This window comes from Lagenorhynchus albirostris, chromosome 4 (assembly GCF_949774975.1).
Source record: "Lagenorhynchus albirostris chromosome 4, mLagAlb1.1, whole genome shotgun sequence".
In the NCBI taxonomy this organism is placed as follows: Eukaryota; Metazoa; Chordata; class Mammalia; order Artiodactyla; family Delphinidae; genus Lagenorhynchus; species Lagenorhynchus albirostris.
In genome coordinates, this window is record NC_083098.1 from 92,175,042 (window position 1) to 92,192,201 (window position 17,160).

The 17,160-nt window shown below is 41.9% G+C and overlaps 2 protein-coding genes across 14 annotated transcripts in view; one reads left to right on the forward strand and one right to left on the reverse strand.

The window, feature by feature from the left end:
* PCDH7 (protocadherin 7) overlaps window positions 1-15,148 on the reverse strand; it is a 448,326-nt gene extending 433,178 nt beyond the window's left edge. For 9 of the 11 annotated variants that reach the window (XM_060148383.1, XM_060148382.1, XM_060148388.1 and 6 more), the window contains exon 1: window positions 10,939-15,148. In XM_060148383.1, the coding sequence (XP_060004366.1) occupies window positions 10,939-14,112 (3,174 nt within the window). In that variant the 5' untranslated portion in view covers window positions 14,113-15,148. Of the gene's footprint in view, window positions 1-4,592; window positions 4,774-8,030; window positions 8,154-10,938 lie in introns of those variants that run through there. The other 2 variants (XM_060148387.1, XM_060148385.1) reach the window with 2 other exon arrangements.
* LOC132519913 (uncharacterized) overlaps window positions 13,546-17,160 on the forward strand; it is a 36,701-nt gene continuing 33,086 nt past the window's right edge. Inside the window, exons 1-2 of one of the 3 annotated variants that reach the window (XM_060148394.1) lie at window positions 13,546-15,359; window positions 16,196-16,603. In XM_060148394.1, coding sequence (XP_060004377.1) covers window positions 14,354-14,983 — 630 coding nt within the window. In that variant the 5' untranslated portion in view covers window positions 13,546-14,353 and the 3' untranslated portion in view covers window positions 14,984-15,359; window positions 16,196-16,603. Of the gene's footprint in view, window positions 15,360-16,195; window positions 16,604-17,160 lie in introns of those variants that run through there. The other 2 variants (XM_060148395.1, XM_060148396.1) reach the window with 2 other exon arrangements.

Genomic DNA, 17,160 nt, shown 5'->3' on the forward strand with positions numbered 1-17,160 from the left:
AGGGCCCTGGGCCAAAATCAAGGCCACATACATTTGCTTTTGTTGGGACTGAATATTCTTTTCTGCTATAATCTCACCTTACCTCCTGACTCCCAGCTGGAGTCCAAGACACTTGGTGCCTTAACAGAGATCTCAGTCTTCTAAACTACTGAAGGCTGTTCATTCTTCCTCATGGCTCTAATCAAAATCCTCATTTCTTAAGAACTATTGATCTTTGTGAGGTGCTGACCTAGTTATCTGCTTACAGCAATTTACACCCAGGTGTGCCCAAGACTGAACCAACTCCTTCAGAGGTCATTTGCAATTTACAAGAGGTGCCGCTTAGAATCTCTGGACTTCTAAGGACTGCTTTTAATTTGCAAGGCATTTCTCAGCTTCTACCTCACTGCCCACCACTCCCCAGTAAGGGCATATTCTTTCTTCTAGACCTCTTTCCTGAGTACACCAAGTACACGTTTCTCTTTACAGATATGCTAGACTCTCATCTTTAAAAATGATTTCTCCTCAGGGGCAGTCAGAATGAAAATGGGGAAAAAAGATCCATTATCAGTGAGCATAGGTTGGTACAGTGATTGAATAATACCTGCAGGACTATATAAATTGATGAATACAGAGACTTATGCAAGCGTTCGGGTGTGTGTGTGTCCATTTTTCCTTGCAGATGAGGATCTCCACAAAAATCTTGAAAACCCATGTGTCTGCACACTTCTGCACAGCCCCTCAAAATATATTAGAAGTCTGTTGTGTGACCAGTGCCTCCCTCACATGTTTTCTTTAGTTTTATCTTTTTTAAGGGTTTGGTGTTTATAACACCACCAAGAAGAAGCGAGGAGGGGAAATCAGAGAATTATTCATTTGGTACAGAAACAAGTCATACATCCTGCAGAGAAGGCAGGGACTCTAGCCAACCTAGCAGGTAGTCTTCTGTCATGGAGACACCCACCCAGCAGGGAAAGAAAATAACAAATTAGGAGTTCTTAGAGTCCAATATAAAAGGGTCATACCACAGTCTGGTGATCCCATGTGGATGGATTTTCAGTCTACCTAGCAATAAAGCCCAGGCCCTTTGTTCATTCATTTGTTCCACAAGTACTTTGGGGGTGTCTCCTATATGCTGAGAACTCTAGTAGGCACTGGGAATGCCACGACAGACAAGACAAACTTGGGGGCAGTCTCTCTGAGCTTCATGTATCCCTTGCCTTATGTATATTATTTTTGCACAGAGGATAAGGGCCTTATTTTAGCCATCATTTTAATTACAAAGCCTTGCATGGTGTATAAAAGATATCGCAAATCAATCTATTCTCTATAAAATAAATGGATAAAAAAAAAGTCACACACATCCAAGAAAAGCGTTTTGCAAAGTTACAGATAGAAATTATTCCCAGAGAGCTATTTCAAATTGTGGGATTACTTCTGAAGGATCTCAGTTGTTTTTCTAGAGATAGGCTCAAAAATTAATTAAGATTAGAGTGATTTACCTAGTTCTTGAGGTTTGTTTGTTTGTTTTTAACCACATATGGGGTTGTTGTTTACAAAGTAGGGTAATTAATGAGATCTCCAAATTATACCCACAACACTTTTTTTTTTTTTTTTGGTAGTATAAAGTGTAGTTTGTGACTGGAAAAAGTTTGAAAAGCTGGGCCTTTTCTAATTCTTTTGGGAAGAATTTACCTAGGTAAGTCTAAAAATATAGTGTATTTGAAAGCACAAATTTCACCACCTTCCTCAAATGCTTTCAGTACTTTTGAATTCTGACTGGCTATTTCTTCAAAGACTTGATAAAGTTCTTAGATAGTTCCATCAGAGTGCTGAAAAAGCTGTTCATTACTCTAGTTTGCTCACCTCAGAAATAATAATGGTGCTTTTTTTTCACTGATTACGCTGAGAAGCAAACATGCATTCAATGCTTTGACCCTTAAGAAGCATAATGCAAATATAATCTATAATCATCATTTTTCTGCTCTGTAATCTTCTTTTTAATATAGTAATTTCATGAGGACAAAGACTCTATCTTATTTTTCTTTGCATACCCAGTACCAGCTTATATTAATTGTGTTAAAAGAAAAAAACTTTATTTAAGCCAGTCTCTAACATTCCCATATTCCTCTTTATTTCTTTTATTATTATTATTATTTTTTGCGGTATGCGGGCCTTTCATTGTTGTGGCCTCTCCCGTTGCAGAGCACAGGTTCCAGACGTGCAGGCTCAGCGGCCATGGCTCACAGGCCCAGCCGCTCTGCAGCATGTGGGATCTTCCCGGACCGGGGCACGAACCCATGTCCCCTGCATCGGCAGGGGGACTCTCAACCACTGCGCCACCAGGGAAGCCTCATATTCCTCTTTAGATTTTGTAATGGAGAAGGAAGTATTGTCTTGTCGTTTTAAATAAAATATCCAAATGCTAAAATATATAAGGTGGGTGGGTTGCTCTGAGTTTATCTCCAACTCTCCACAGAAACCTCCCTACATGGCAAATTCCAGTAACTGAAAAGGAGACCTGAGGAGGAGGATGACATCTGGGAGCAACGGGTTGGAGCAGAGAGAAATCTGGAAGTCTGTGCAGGGATAGGAACCAGTGGCGAAATGCTCAAAGATTTAAAAACAAACAGAGGAATGATAACAGACTTCTCAAAAGCTTGTTGCTGTTGATTATTTTGATTCAGCTGAAAAGCACACTAAAATCCTTGGGAGTCTTAGTAATTTTGTTGTTTTGATTTATTATGTTTTTCTAATCATAACAGTAAAATAACCACTGTTCCCTACCCCGAACAATCTAGAGGGATGGTTCTCAATCCTTTTCAATTGCTTCCACAAAAAGACAAATTTTTTACATAGCAACCAAAAGCAGGAAGACACACAGGCATACAAACACAACTGAAATAAAGACTGCACAAGATGATATTTACCCTTACTACATGAATGGTGTACTTGAAATTTTTCTGCTTTATTTCATATCTTTCGAATTGTGGTATGGTAGAAACTTACAAATTGATTCATGTCCCAATAGTGTGTTGCAACCCAAGTTTGCAAAATTCTGCCTTAGAATGGTCCTTGTGAAGGTATTCATAAATACCCCCTCCATGTGGTTACAGATTAATTTATCCCCAAATTCTGGACTTCTTTTTTTGGTCTTTTGGTCTGTAATTTGTTTTGAGTTGATGTGATTTGTTACAGGATTTAGTTTAAGTATATATCTAAGGAACTTTACTACTTGGGATGAGGAAACATAATATTTCCTAGAAGCCAAACGTGGAAAGAAGTTTTTTCACCCGTTTCTTACACTGGTCCTTGTGCTCAAAACAAAATGAGAGGTTGATGAAAATTAGGTTTTATTCAGGAATTTCACTATATTCTCAGTGATATTTCTGAAAATTTCTATTTTGCAAAATTAAATAAACAGCTAATAAAATAAAAAGCCTGAAATACATGCACTGGTGATTTACATGGGTTAGTGTGCATTTCCTATCATTCCACATTTTAATGTTGTTCCAGTATATATTTACATTTCATAAAGGGCTTTTATATTGACAATAATTCACCAAAAATTTCTCAAGAGTCTTGAATTCTTAGTATTTCCAAACTTGGGGAAAACTTTAATAAGGCAGATGATATGATAAATATAAAATTATCGAAGTTTTCATATGGAACACTTATTTTTAAGCACATAAACACATACAACATAACAAATAGAGACATAAAAATATAAACAGAGAGAGTTAGAGGGACCATACAGAGAATTCTTGACTTACTTAGCAAATCACTATTTATACAACTAAACTTCGGCTACCTGCTTTCTCAAAAATATATAACGTGCTGAATTCTCAGAAGCTGCTTGAACTTATGTTATCTGACATCAAATAGAATAGCCTTCAGATAAATGTAGTCCACAAAAATAGGTAGCCACATATTCCTTCTGAATGTGACCACAGTGACTTCAGTGAATCTAACTTAAAGGTTCTAAATTTTCTTAAGGAATTTAATAACAACAGCAACACAAATCTTAAAAATTCTACAGATATTTTGGTCAGTATTTCAAGATTAAGGAAAAACCAGTCCATTGGCAGTGGCTGTGGTAAACACAAAATAAATCTCTCAAGTTTGTCTTACAGACAATAATTTTTATAAATATTGCTCCAAGTCCTTCTATACACATGTGTGGGAGCAAACACGCACAGTGGCATTTAGAAATACACCCACACAATGCAAAGGAGACACCATCCTTCACTCTGACAGACCTATCTCCCTGATCTGGAAAAGGCTTTGATTATGTAACACTTTAAAACTATTGATCAATTTAGGATTTTATACAAAGTCATTTTTTAATGTATTATAGACAAAGACTTCATAGATTTAATTTTTCTTGGTTTACACAAAGCCAGAGTCTTAAAATCATTGTTGAAATATGCTTTTGGTTTTTTTTTTAAAAAGACTTCACTGTTAAGTTCTGCTAACCACCATTCTGAGAAAGGAATTCCTGGTGACTTAGACATCCATTAGTAGCACATTTCTTTATTAATACTGTTTCTTTTATACGTTTATTTCAATACTATTTTTCCTTAAATGAAAACAAAACAAAACAAAACAAAACAAAAAACCTTGAAAATCAGATGCACAACAAGTGGGACAAGCAGTGATTGGCTGACACCCCACGGCCAAGGGCAGGCTCCAGCAGGTTGTGAAGTAGCAAGGTCATCAGAGTATGGTGCATAATGGAGCATCATATTAGAGTGGAATTCAGCCAAACACAGTAATGTATGGATGCAGACGCATCTGAAAGAAGGAAAATAAAGATTTATGCAGGTCAAAAAAAAAATGCTATGAAGAAATTTCCCCAATGGCTTATGCCCAATTGGAATGCTGTGATGGAGGTTTTGGAGCAGAGAAATTTTTATTTGCAAATTATGTGTTTGTAAATAATAAATATGTTCAGGGGGAAAAAATTAACTTGTCAGATGAATCCTACTTGGAAGCTTTAATAGTTTTTTTTTTTTGTTTTTACACAGCATTAGAGTTCAATAATCTGGAATTTAGTTCATCACTAAATTACAGAAAATAAACCTTTATTCCGCCTTTAAAACATTAATTCACCAGAAGTGATAATTAAGACTAGTTTTAGTGGTTTCAGCTCAGTTCTTCTTGGAATGTGATTTCTCCCACAACACTAATGCTAAATAAAGCACTGTGTAATGTTCTGAAACATCGTCCCTGCTTTAGAAAAGATTCTAAGGGCTTTTAAAATAAATAAGAAAGAAAAGCAAAGCTGACTCAAGATATATAGATATAGATATAGATATATATATAGATATAGATATATATAGATAGATATAGATATAGATATATACACACACACATATACAGATTCTACTATTTCTATAGAGTCATAGTAAATAAATGGATATACAGCCTTGCTAACAGCCTAGCAATTGGTTATATACAATTTAAACATAAAGCTCTAAACAATTATTATACTAAATTTTCTACATAACCTCCATTACCATCCTCTTTTAGGAAAAGAAATGATGTTAAAATGTCTGAAAGCATTGGGGGCTATGGTGAAGCAATGGTTTTGTTATATTATAGTTAGTTTTAAAAATAGTTCACATTTTATTTTTGAAATTAATAAATTCAATCTTTTATATTTTATCAACAGGTAAATTTAGAATCTAAAATGCTATACTGGTTAACTGCCTAACAAGGAAGCAATTCAATTGAAAAATAGCAAAACGTCACATTCTTCTATAAATTTTCTAGAAAAAAAATTTAGAGGAAATGTTAGTTCAGAATTGTGTGTTAAGGATGTTAATAAAGTAAAGTGCATCTACACAGTTGGCAAAATGCAAAGGAGCATAGAGCCAAAGGAATCATCACTATTGATGGAAAAGGTAAAAGATTATCCCAATTAGAATGCATAGAAAGTTTCATAAATAATGTATAGAAAGCTTTATTCATTTCCATTACAAATATGTTTTTACTGAGGATATACTAAATGCTAGGTAGAAGCTTATATCTACTGTCATTGTTCTGCTAAAATGAAAAATTCTCTCAACTTGTTGAATATATGTTCTAAACCATGTTAAGTTACTTTAATGTCCATCATCATTTGCTATCTTACATAAGAGGAAAATAACTATGAATAACTATGAATTTCTTTTAATCTATCAAATTTGGATTATAATTTCCCTGATTTTACAGATATAAACTAGAGCCTAAAGCAGAATTATATACTATTGTAAAAAAATCCATTTTAATAGCCAAATATATAGCTATACATACATAATTAAACCTCAAGAGATTTCTGTCACTATTGAAATATATACAGAAAAAGAGAGAAATTCAATTTTTTTTCCTACAGGTAGCATGATTAAAAAAAAAAAACGAACATTGGACTCTCTGCACTCCATGACTTGGACTCTAGTCCACATTATATCCCTAATAATCTTAATGATATCAATCAAATTAACTTTCATACTAGGCCTCAGTTTCTTCTACAAAATGAGGGGGTTGGTTTGGTTGATATCTTTTAATTCTAAAATGTGATAACTTAGTAATTTTAGATACAAACATTAAGCAATTGATTATGACATATATTATGTCAGTTTTATATGTGTTTAAGTTCAAATGTTTCCTATGTATCAATGTATGAATATCACAGGAAATAAAAGCCTAATGGAAACATAGTTGGTTTATATGGAAACATCTGTGTATGTATGTGTGAGAGAGAGAGAGAGATTGATATATATTTACCACATGTGCATGCTTTTCGGCATAAGAGATATGTACTTACTCAAAGATAAAAGATAACAAGAAAGAATGATTTTGCTATAGTTGTCCAGCTGCATGATTTACTTAGAACCCTGACTTATAAATTGACTTTGTGGTCTTATGTCAAAGTCAGTAATTGACTTAGAAGTTTGGGGTAAGATTCAAATGGTCATACCTGGACTTCAATAAAAATTTGTATATTCATTAGAGATAAATCAGTGGATGACCCTTTCCTTGTTTCACAGACATCCAGAAAGCCAAGTATTGTTGCTTTAGTAGATACCTCCTGACTATAGACACAGCCTAACTTTCATCAGTTATTAGTCTCTTGCCTATGATTTCAGGTCGTATGTAACAAAAATCTCAACATATGCAGATTCATTGTGCCTCTTGAAAGTGTCCTTGGTCATAGACAGGAGAATCACATTGTAGAATTTATTTTTATAGAATTAAAGCTGGAAGCTGTGGTTGGCATTTCCACTATAATACATATGGTGTAATATACATTCACAAATAAATTGATATTCAGTTTTCTCAGTGCTTAGAACTCTAATAGATGATGGCAAGTCATTATTTGTTTCCAAAATGGAAGTAATTAAAAAAATAATTTCTGCCATAATTTTACTAAGTATACAATGAATAGACTGAACACAGTTTGATCAATTAAAGGGAACTTTATTCAGATGACATGCAGAAATTCCTTAGGCAAGAGAAACTGTCACTGGAGTTAATATGAATTTTTCTTGAGTATTTCAGTATCAGCTACAAATGGCTTTTTAAATTAATGTTTATTCAAGCTGTATCCTCTATATGCTTGCAGAAGTAAAGTACCTTACTTTCCATTTACTAAATAAGATGAAATTCTTACTTGCCAGTTCATTATCTAAATAATATTATGGCAAGGATAAGCTCAAAAGAACTTGAAAATAATATGCAAAGTGGGAACTATACTTTTACATTGCCTATTAATCTTTTGGAATTATACTATTTTTAAGAAAATTGAAAAATACTTAACACATAGTAAAATAAATAGAAAAATAGAATGATTCTGCCTTCATTTCACAAGTCAAAAGCACAGCTGAACTTCCAGTTCACAAAATTTTAACAGCCACCAAGACCGGGTTTACCAAGTAAAGGGAGAATGAAATGGAATGGTGTACACTTAATGCTGTCAATGATCCCCATTTTTCTCAACTAGACAGATTATTAAGTTGAGAACAAGGGCTTTTGTTTGAATTGCAAAGGTATGAACTATGAAAACCTGCGCTACGTAATCAGTTTTCCTAATGTGTGAATTTCAGAAATAATTCCGGCATCCCTGCAACACATTATCTCCTAGATTCTGCCCAAGAGTAACTATAGAAGATTGATTTGAATGTCTCTAGAGCCTATGAAAACAAACCAAAAAGAAGGGGAGGGGGGCATTATTTACAAACTTTTATTTCTACAAAGCTGTTTAACTCATTATAATGTAACCATTAAGAGGACTTAGGAGCAACACTTCATACCAATTCTCATGAAGATAAGAACACTGTAAAAGACATCATTTCCATTATATCACAAGTAAAGAACTATGATAAGAAATTCAGGAAAAATATAAATAAAAAAACGCTTTACCTCAGATAAAATCTCATATTTTTAATTAATCCCTACTGTAAGAAATTAAAAGACAGCAACCCTCAAGATTTTCTTTAGATAAATTTGGCATTAAAAGGGAGAAATTATAAGAAAATGCTGCATTCTTTTTTTAATTTTATTTTTCAGTTTTAATCAAGGAAAATACATTTTGGCAATGTTTAAAAACTAAACGTAATATTTTAAAAAAATAAATATAGAAAATCATCTATCTACATTACAACAAAAATGAGAACAAAAAAGATCCTGTTTATTATGTGAGATGTCTAAACAGAACGTAACTTTGTAAATGGATCCCTTGTCTCCTGACAGCAATATTGAGGAGATGAAGCATATCAATTACTATTACTAATTACATTAAGGGGAGTGTATTTCATTTGCCTTTCTTTCATTTTAGGTCAGCTATTTATTGTGGTTAAAACTTTATTCATCTTTTGAATGCCTAACAACACAGAAGTTTTTCAAAGTCACTTTTAGCAAAGTGCATGGTTTATTTCAATGGCTTTGTAGTTTTTCTCTTCTGGTATATGGATGTCTTTGCTGAGTTAAGAGACTAACACCATACATTAGTTTATTTATAAGCATATCACTTTGCCTTTTAAACAGGATGCCACAACAGTCTTGATATTGGCTGTTTTAAATATTCAAGAATATAGAGCTAACCCCATTTGATGAGCTAAATAAAGCTTAATGACAGCACAGAACATAGGAAGTGGTTGCATAAAGTATCAATAAATCTGCCACTTGATATGTCTACTCAAAATTTTAAGATTACATAATTTAGAATGCCACAGGACAAAAAGTCCTATTAAGATGACAGTGGAGAAGTAAGTTTCCTGCAGAAAAATCTCTTCACATGCTTTTGCATAACACATTACCATTTTCTAAATAAATTTCTACAGATCTTTATTTGTGGGTGTTATTATAACTAACGTTATAAAAGTGCTGTTATTTTTAACTGGAATCGTCCTTGTTTACAAAACAGATAAAAGCACCAAAAACAAAACAAAAATCTTCTAGTTCCAGGTAAAGCAATAACACAACAACAGATATACTCTCCACTTGCTATATTTCAGTTTAAAAGAAATAACTCAGGCTCACGTGCATGAAAAGACATCTTTTTGAAAGTCATTTAATTCAGTGTAGTTCAAACCTGTGTTTTCTTGGATTGATTTGATAACTGGATATAAAAGCATGTTGTCTTTCTCCTTATCCAAATACCTACAGTAAACTACTATATAACAAAGACATTTCTTTAGAAAGTTGATTTTTTTAAATTATGACAATAAAAATTAATATTTATCTCTTTTCTATAATATCTTTACTGAGCGCATCAATAACATCTTCAATGAGGCTATAAAATAACTTTTTTCTTTGCCTTAATTATTCTAAGATCTCACATTCCACATGCAAAACATATTTAATAGAAAAACTGTTATTGGATATTAATTGACAGACATAAATGTGTTTCTTGAGATGTTCTGGGGGTAAGAAATATGTGACGTTTTATTAGCAGAGTTGCTACAGCTTTAGACACAGAATTTTCCAAAAGGTTTTTATTTGTTGTGTGTCAAACCTTGACGGGCGTGAAAAGTAAACTTTGTGAGTTATACACACACACACACACACACACACACATATATTACATGAGCAAAACTTTCAAAAATAAATTTTATATTTTTTGAAGTTCACCTCAGAATACACTTTTTTTTTTACTGTTGCCACATTTCACTGAATAATAACTGTGTCAAATATTCCATAAAGCCTTTATAGTCTCAGTATATCACAATGCACATCAAAATATTCTTGCACACACTGCATCAAACATGAACATTTTTGTTGCTTGGCTTAAATAATAAATCGTTCATGTAATTTACTTTTGCTTATGAACTTTTATTACCGAATACAAATAATATAAAGGCCGACTGCATATCCTTATAGAAGCCTAATTGTATAGATACTTAAATAATAAAAATGTAGCTTTGCATGGTATTTGCATATCATTAAATACTGTAAGTCAGCATTTTGTCAAAGTAGTCAGTTTTTCAATATCTCGGACTTAGTACTTCATTTGCATAAATCAGCATCTGCTGATATATATAACATAGCTAAAACTTTTATAGTGCCCAATTTGCATAGACAGCAGAAGTAACTTTAGAAATTTTGTCTTTGGATACAATTATCCACTTAGTAGCACAAAAGAAAATAATTTCAGGTTAAAACTAGCCATCCAAACAATACTTACATATTTATCTGGAAACAGAGAATGTAGAACGAATTAGGATTGTCAAGTACTAAGAGAAGTGTAAAACACTGCCTACAGTGTTTTCTTTAGTAACTTAGTAAACTCTGGTATAACATGCAAAATACAGTGGTGTACCTTTTGTACATGGCCTCTACTAAATAAATGGTGTATGAACTACACCAACACTAAATTCCTGCTATTAAAACGTTAACTAGTAGCTTTAAGAGAGAAGACAAAACTTTGCAGAAGATGCTCTGTCTCAGATACTTAAATATATTTGGGATGCATCTTACCTGTTTGCTGTACTTGTTATTGGTTTGACAGCTGTACTCAGAGCAGTGATCTGATCCAATTGAAATGTTGTCTCCTGCTCCCACAAATGTGTTAGCTGGTGGTAGATCTTGTACGGCCTGGTGTTTTTTTCCTGCAGTTGGTGATTGGGGGTGAAGCTGGACAGTAGGCAATGGGGAACTAGATTTGTAATGCCTGGCCAGGTCAGGACTGCCAGGCCCACCGTTAACTGATCGGTATCGGCCCATGCTTGGGCTGTCTGACAGCTTCTCATTGACACTATCATACCTCTGTCCATTTGGTTTAGAAGCTTCTACAGTGACAATGCTGCTGTAGAGAGGCTGCTTAGATTTTTTGTTTCTCTTGTCCTTTTTAGGCTTTTTAGATTTGTCATGCTGTTGCGGTGTAAAAAAGTCTTCGTGATCTTTTTTGCCGGCTTCATAGCCATTTTTATTTTTGGACCGGCAATATCTTGCCATCACTACAATTAAGATGATTAGAATCACCGTCATAATTCCAGCAACAACCCCAATGACAATACTGAGTCTCTGTTTGCTTATTTCATAGCTTGGGTCACCGGCTATATCCTGGGTGAGTGGGGTGTGCAAACTTCTGGCTATCTGGGAGTCAATCACAGTTGCATTAGAAACACTTTCATTGACAAACACATGCACCAGAGTCGTGGTAGACTGGGAAGGCTGCCCACTATCATTCACTTGCACCACCAATCTGTGCAAGCCATAATGCTTTTGGGTGAGTTTTCCCACTAAGGAAACCACACCACTGGTGGAATCAATCTCAAACAGCTTGAAGGGATTCCCTCCCACAATGCTGTAGTTAAGGTCTGCATTGATGCCATCATCGCTGTCTGTTGCCAACACCGTAGCTACTACTGTCCTGACATTACTTGAAGGTGGCAGTAAAGTGTAGGAAACGTTTCTGGGAAGGGTAACTGTGGGGGCATTGTCATTCTCATCCATCACAAAGAGAGAGACTGTAGCTGTTGCGGATCTGGGAGGATCTCCCCCATCCACAGCCTTGACTCTGAATGTGTATGTGGTCTGATGTTCCCGGTCAAAAGACATTGTGGAGTAAATGGTCCCCGTGTCATTTTCAATGGAAAAAATGTTACTGTTCTCCTCTATGTACAGACTCATCTCCGCATTGCGCCCCTTGTCAGCATCCATCACTGTGACCATTCCCACGGGACTGTTGGGCTGCAAGTTTTCTTTCACATAAAAGGTAAAGACGTCCTGCATAAACTTAGGGTCATTGTCATTCTTGTCAGCCACCTGCACAATCACTGTGGTGCTGCCCTGTAGCACCGGGATGCCTTTGTCTTTGGCGTTAACTTTAAACTCATACCTGTCAGTCTGCTCGCGGTCCAGCACCGTATTGACGAGGACGTCCCCAGAATCTGGGTCGATGGCAAAGATCCCCATCACGGAAGAGTCCAGCGAGTAGGCGATTTCAGCGTTTTTCCCGCTGTCTGCGTCTGTCGCCAGCACCGTGGCTACCCTCTCGCCAGGGATGTTGTTCTCGGGAAAATATACCTCCACCACCGACTGACCGAAGACGGGCGGGTTGTCATTGGTGTCTCCCACCTTGACAATCAGGGAGTTGTTGCTGGAGAGGCTGGGACTGCCCGAGTCCACCGCCACTATGACCACGTTGAACTCCCGGGTGGTCTCATAGTCCAAAGGGGCCGAGGTGTGCAGGAAGTACTTTTTCTTGTTCTGGTCGCCCTCTGTGTCACTGGCCGGCTTGAGTTGGAAGGGCACATCGCCCACCACGGTGCAGGTGACCACTCCGTTCTCGCCTTGGTCTCGGTCAGACACCTGTACCAGGGCGATGGGAGTGTCGACCAGAACGTCCTCGGCCACGTTGGCCACCCCGTCCTTTAGTGGGATACGCCCGATCTTGCGGATTTCAATGGACGGCACATTGTCGTTCTCGTCCTTGATATTAAGGACCACCGTGGCCTTGTCGGTCTTGGGGGGCTGCCCGCGATCGCGGGCCATGACGGTGAAGCGCAGCTGGTTCACTTCCTCGCGGTCGATACGGTGCAGGACACTGAGCCAGCCGGACGTCTCGTCGAGGCGCAGCAGGCGCCGCACGGACTCGGTAGCCGCCCCGAACACGTACTCGATCTGCCCGTTGACCCCCACGTCCAGGTCGGCGGCACGCAGCTGCAGGATGGGGGTCCCCGGGGCGCTGTTCTCCGCCAGGTCAGCCTCGTACACGCTCTTCTCGAAGCGGGGACTGTTGTCGTTCACGTCTGTGATAAGTACCCGCAGGATGGCCTGGGAGGAGCGAGGCGGGTCGCCACCGTCGCGTACACGCAGGGTCAACTCGTAGGAGTCTCGCTGTTCGCGGTCCAGCGCCCCCTTCACGATCAGCTGCGGCTGCTTTTCGCCATCCGGGGTGTCAGCCACCTGCAGTTCGAACACGCTGCTGCGGCCGCCGGTGCTGGTCCCGCCGCCGCCCTCTGGTGCGTCCAGCCGCCTCTTGGAACCACCCGGGCCGCCGCCGCTCGCGCCGTTCCCGCCGCCCCCGGGGTAGGGGGCGCTGTCTGCAGGCCCGGCGCGCCGGCCCTCGCCGCCGCTGCTGCCGCCCCCGGGTTCCTGAAGCAGCTCGTAGCGTTCGATGCCGTTGCGGCCGAAATCACGGTCGGTGGCAGTGGGCAGCAGGTAGAGAGTGCCCACTGGCCGGTTCTCCTCCACCGTGAGCGTGAGCACGGGCGACGGGAAGGTGGGCGTGTTGTCGTTGATGTCGAGCACGATGACCCGACCCTCGAACAGGTCCACCCAGCTCTGCGAGGGCCCGATCACCGATACCTCGAAGTCCAGGAAGCACTCGTTTTCGTCGAAGATCATCTGACACTGGGGTAGCTTCTCGCGGTCGATGCGCCGCTCGCTGGTACTCAGCTCGCCGGTGAGGTTGTCGATCTTCAGGTACTCCGAGCCCGACTCGAGGCTGAAAGTCACCTCACCGGAGCCGGTCACGATGCCCAAGTCCGAAGCGACGTTGCCGATGCGGACGTCTGCTGGGCCCTCCTCGGCCAGTCGGTACCGGAGGAGTTGCTTGGCGGCCGCCAGGCTTACCGAGAGCGGCAAGAGGAGACAGCAGCCCAGGCACCAGGCGCGCGCCCATCCCATGGTCCGCATCCTCAGCATCTTCTCCTGCTGCTGCTGCTACTGCTCCTTCTAATCACGGCCCCCTAGACGCCCCCCTGCTCCGGGGCCGGTCGCCTGCCCTCCTCCCAGTCCTCTCCCCTCTCTGTGAAGGGAAGAAGCGAGAGGGAGAAAAGGGAGGGGGCAAGAGCAACGTCCAGAGTCGGCCAGGGGGGACCAGCGAAAGATCCTTCTTTTTTTTCCTCCTGCTTCCTCCTAAAGTTATTGTTTCATAATTCATGCAATGGGTGCTAATCGCCCGCTCGCCAGCCGCCGTTCAGTCGCAGTACTCACAGTTCACGGGACACTGAGCGCCGCGGACTCGGAGCCCGCCCCCCGCCCCCGCAGAGTCATCACCGCAACGCGCAGAGGATCCCGGGCTCCCGTCCCCGCTCTGTCGGATGGGGCCGGAACCGGTCTGTCAGGCCGGCGGTGGAGCCGGGAAGCAGCGGGGAGCGAGCCTGCAGCCTCCCCGCCTGCCAACCCCGCTCGTCTTTGCTGCTACTCGAGTTGCGTCCAATTCACGTTCCAGCCACTCACTCCAGACCCAGCTTCTGCTCCGGCTGCCCCGGCAAACGTGAGTCGCTTCCTGCACGAGGTGCTAGGGCTAGCAACAAGCCAGTCTCAACTCCGACTCCGCTCAGGCAGCGGCGGAGCCAATCAACAGATCGAGAATGAAAAATCCCGGCAGGTCGCTTCGGGCACCGTGCAGTGGAGACGACACGAGTCACACAGCGGTCCGCTTCAGGGTTCCCCCCGCGCGCGGAAGAGCAGCCAGAGCCATCTTCAGGGACGCCCAGATAGTCAGTCCCTTCTCACCCCAGAGAGCTCGGGTTTCTCTTTTTTTCTTAACAACTCTGCGCAAGGTCATTAGTCACGAAGCCGCCGCCTGAAACCGCAGCAGCCTTTCGCCCGCGGGGGTGAAGGCTGAGCAGTGCGCACCGCGCGGTGCCCAAGTTTGGGTTCGCAGCCGCAGAGTCTGTGCCTTTCCTCACCTGCATTCGGCCCGCATGTCAGAGCACTGGGATCTGCAGCGCTGTGCGCGATTCAGGGAGGAGATTGCAGCCTCCCTCTCTCCCCGCTCTCTCTCGATCCCTCCCCTCCCTCCCTCTCTCCTCCTCCTCTCTCCCCCCTCCTCTCCCTTCCCCTTTCCCCTTCTCCCACTCCTCTCTCCTGCACGCTCCCTTCTCCTTTCTCCCAGTCCCAATGCAGGCAACTCGAGCTGAACTTGATCCCTATGCAGTTCAAAGGTGAGCAAACCAGGCTCGGTGCGCAGGCGAGGTTGGCCTGGCGAAAGACCCCAGCCGGGCTCTCCCAACGGCAGTTAACAAAGATGCCCAATTCTGTCCGGATTTCCGAAGAAAAGCAAAAGGCATGGGGGGTGGGGGAGGGGAGTCAGAGGCAGCTTCCAAGTAGCTTTAAAAAAAAAAAGAAAGAAAGAAAAAATCCAGTTTGCCAAGGGGACAAAAAGTGCCAGTCGGTTGTTGCCTCGGAAGTGCCCTGGCACGGCGGGTGAATTCCGCAGTTGTCTCGTCCCCTTTGGTCTGGAGAGTGGTGCGGGCGCTCCCGCCGCCCCTTTGGCTGCCACGGCTCAAAGGCACTCAGTGGCAAGCGGGAAGCTCCCGCTCGCTAGCCGCGAGCCGGAAACCCGCAAGTTTGCCCAAAGTGGTGGTTGCTGCTGGGAGCTCACTGCCTCGCTCGCGGCTCAAGCATGTCCCTGACGCTGCTGCTGCTGCGGCGGCGGCGGCAGTAGCAGCGGAGCCGCGGAAACTACACACTAGCAGTGAAGGAGGGAGGAGTACCGGGGGGAGGAGAAAGGAGGGAGCCGTAGCCAGCCGCCCCGCTCCGGAAAGCCCAGCTTCAGCTCCGGGGGCCACTCCAAGTGTGCACAACCCCATCAAGTCCCCCCATAAGCCAAAACTTGCCCCTCTCCCTCCCCGGCGAGTGCAGCCGCTGCGTTCTGGGGGGAACTTGCTTTCCCTCCCTGGGGCTGGTAAATTTCCTTCTCGCTCTGACTAATGCCGAGTGTGTGTGTAAGAGCGCCGGGAGTGTGTCAGCAAACGTTTCTCCTTCTCCCCCTTCTCAGATGATGTTCCCCACCTCCCGAAGTGTCTCTGGTTCGCGAATTAGCATCTTGGTTAAGGCTTGGTCGGCTGTGGCTTCGGGGACCCCGCGTGCACCCAGGGAGCCACGCTGGTGTTCTGAGAAACCATGATGGGCTGCAGTGGTTAAGAGAGAACAGCGAACTCCAGAGAGTGGTAGAGGGATCCTTTTTTGGGAGCGCAGAGTTAGGAGGGCTCGGTTTGGCGGGGGGCGCGGCTGTCTTTGTTTAAATGCTTGGTATCCCTGTCGTCGCGCTTGCTTACGGGGGTAGACCGTGTGTGTGCGCGCGCTTGGGTAATAAACACATGTTGGAAGCCTCGATATTATTTTCTGAGCAGAAAACTGCAGCCTTTAGTAACTGGCAAAGTGTAGCGTCCCCTATCTGGATAAAAGGGAAATAAACTTTAATGGCAACTTTGTGTACCTAAGTGTCCCTAGTTCCTTTTCTCTCCTTCTTTTGACTTTGTGCCACTTGATCGTACATGGTATTCCCCCACGCGAGGCTTCCCCAGTTTTCAGTCACGGCCACCGCAGCCCGCCTCATCGGATCTCAATTTTGGTTGTGTTTTCTGAAGTGCAGCCAGTTACTCTTCATTTATTTCAGCGGCTGTTAAACAAGGGGGCCCAGGCAGGATTGGGGGGGGCGGTTTTAGGTGGGCAGGAGATATCTGGAGAGAATTCTTTCCACCTCAAAAAAGAAAAGGGGCTACTGCTAGGTTTTGGTTGGTCCTCAGCTCGTCTGCACAATTTATAGGCATTGAAGGGCCTCCTCTTAAAGGAAAATTTAAAGCGAAAAGAAGCAAAGAGAAAGAAAGACGTCCAGAGTGGGTACTCTGCTTTTACGAGACCTATGTGAGGCGGCAGCATGATTTAAATAAGACAAACACCAATAAAGTCTACGAGCAGTTGTAGCGCGCGGTTGTTTAGGCGGGTGCAGCCAGGAGGAAT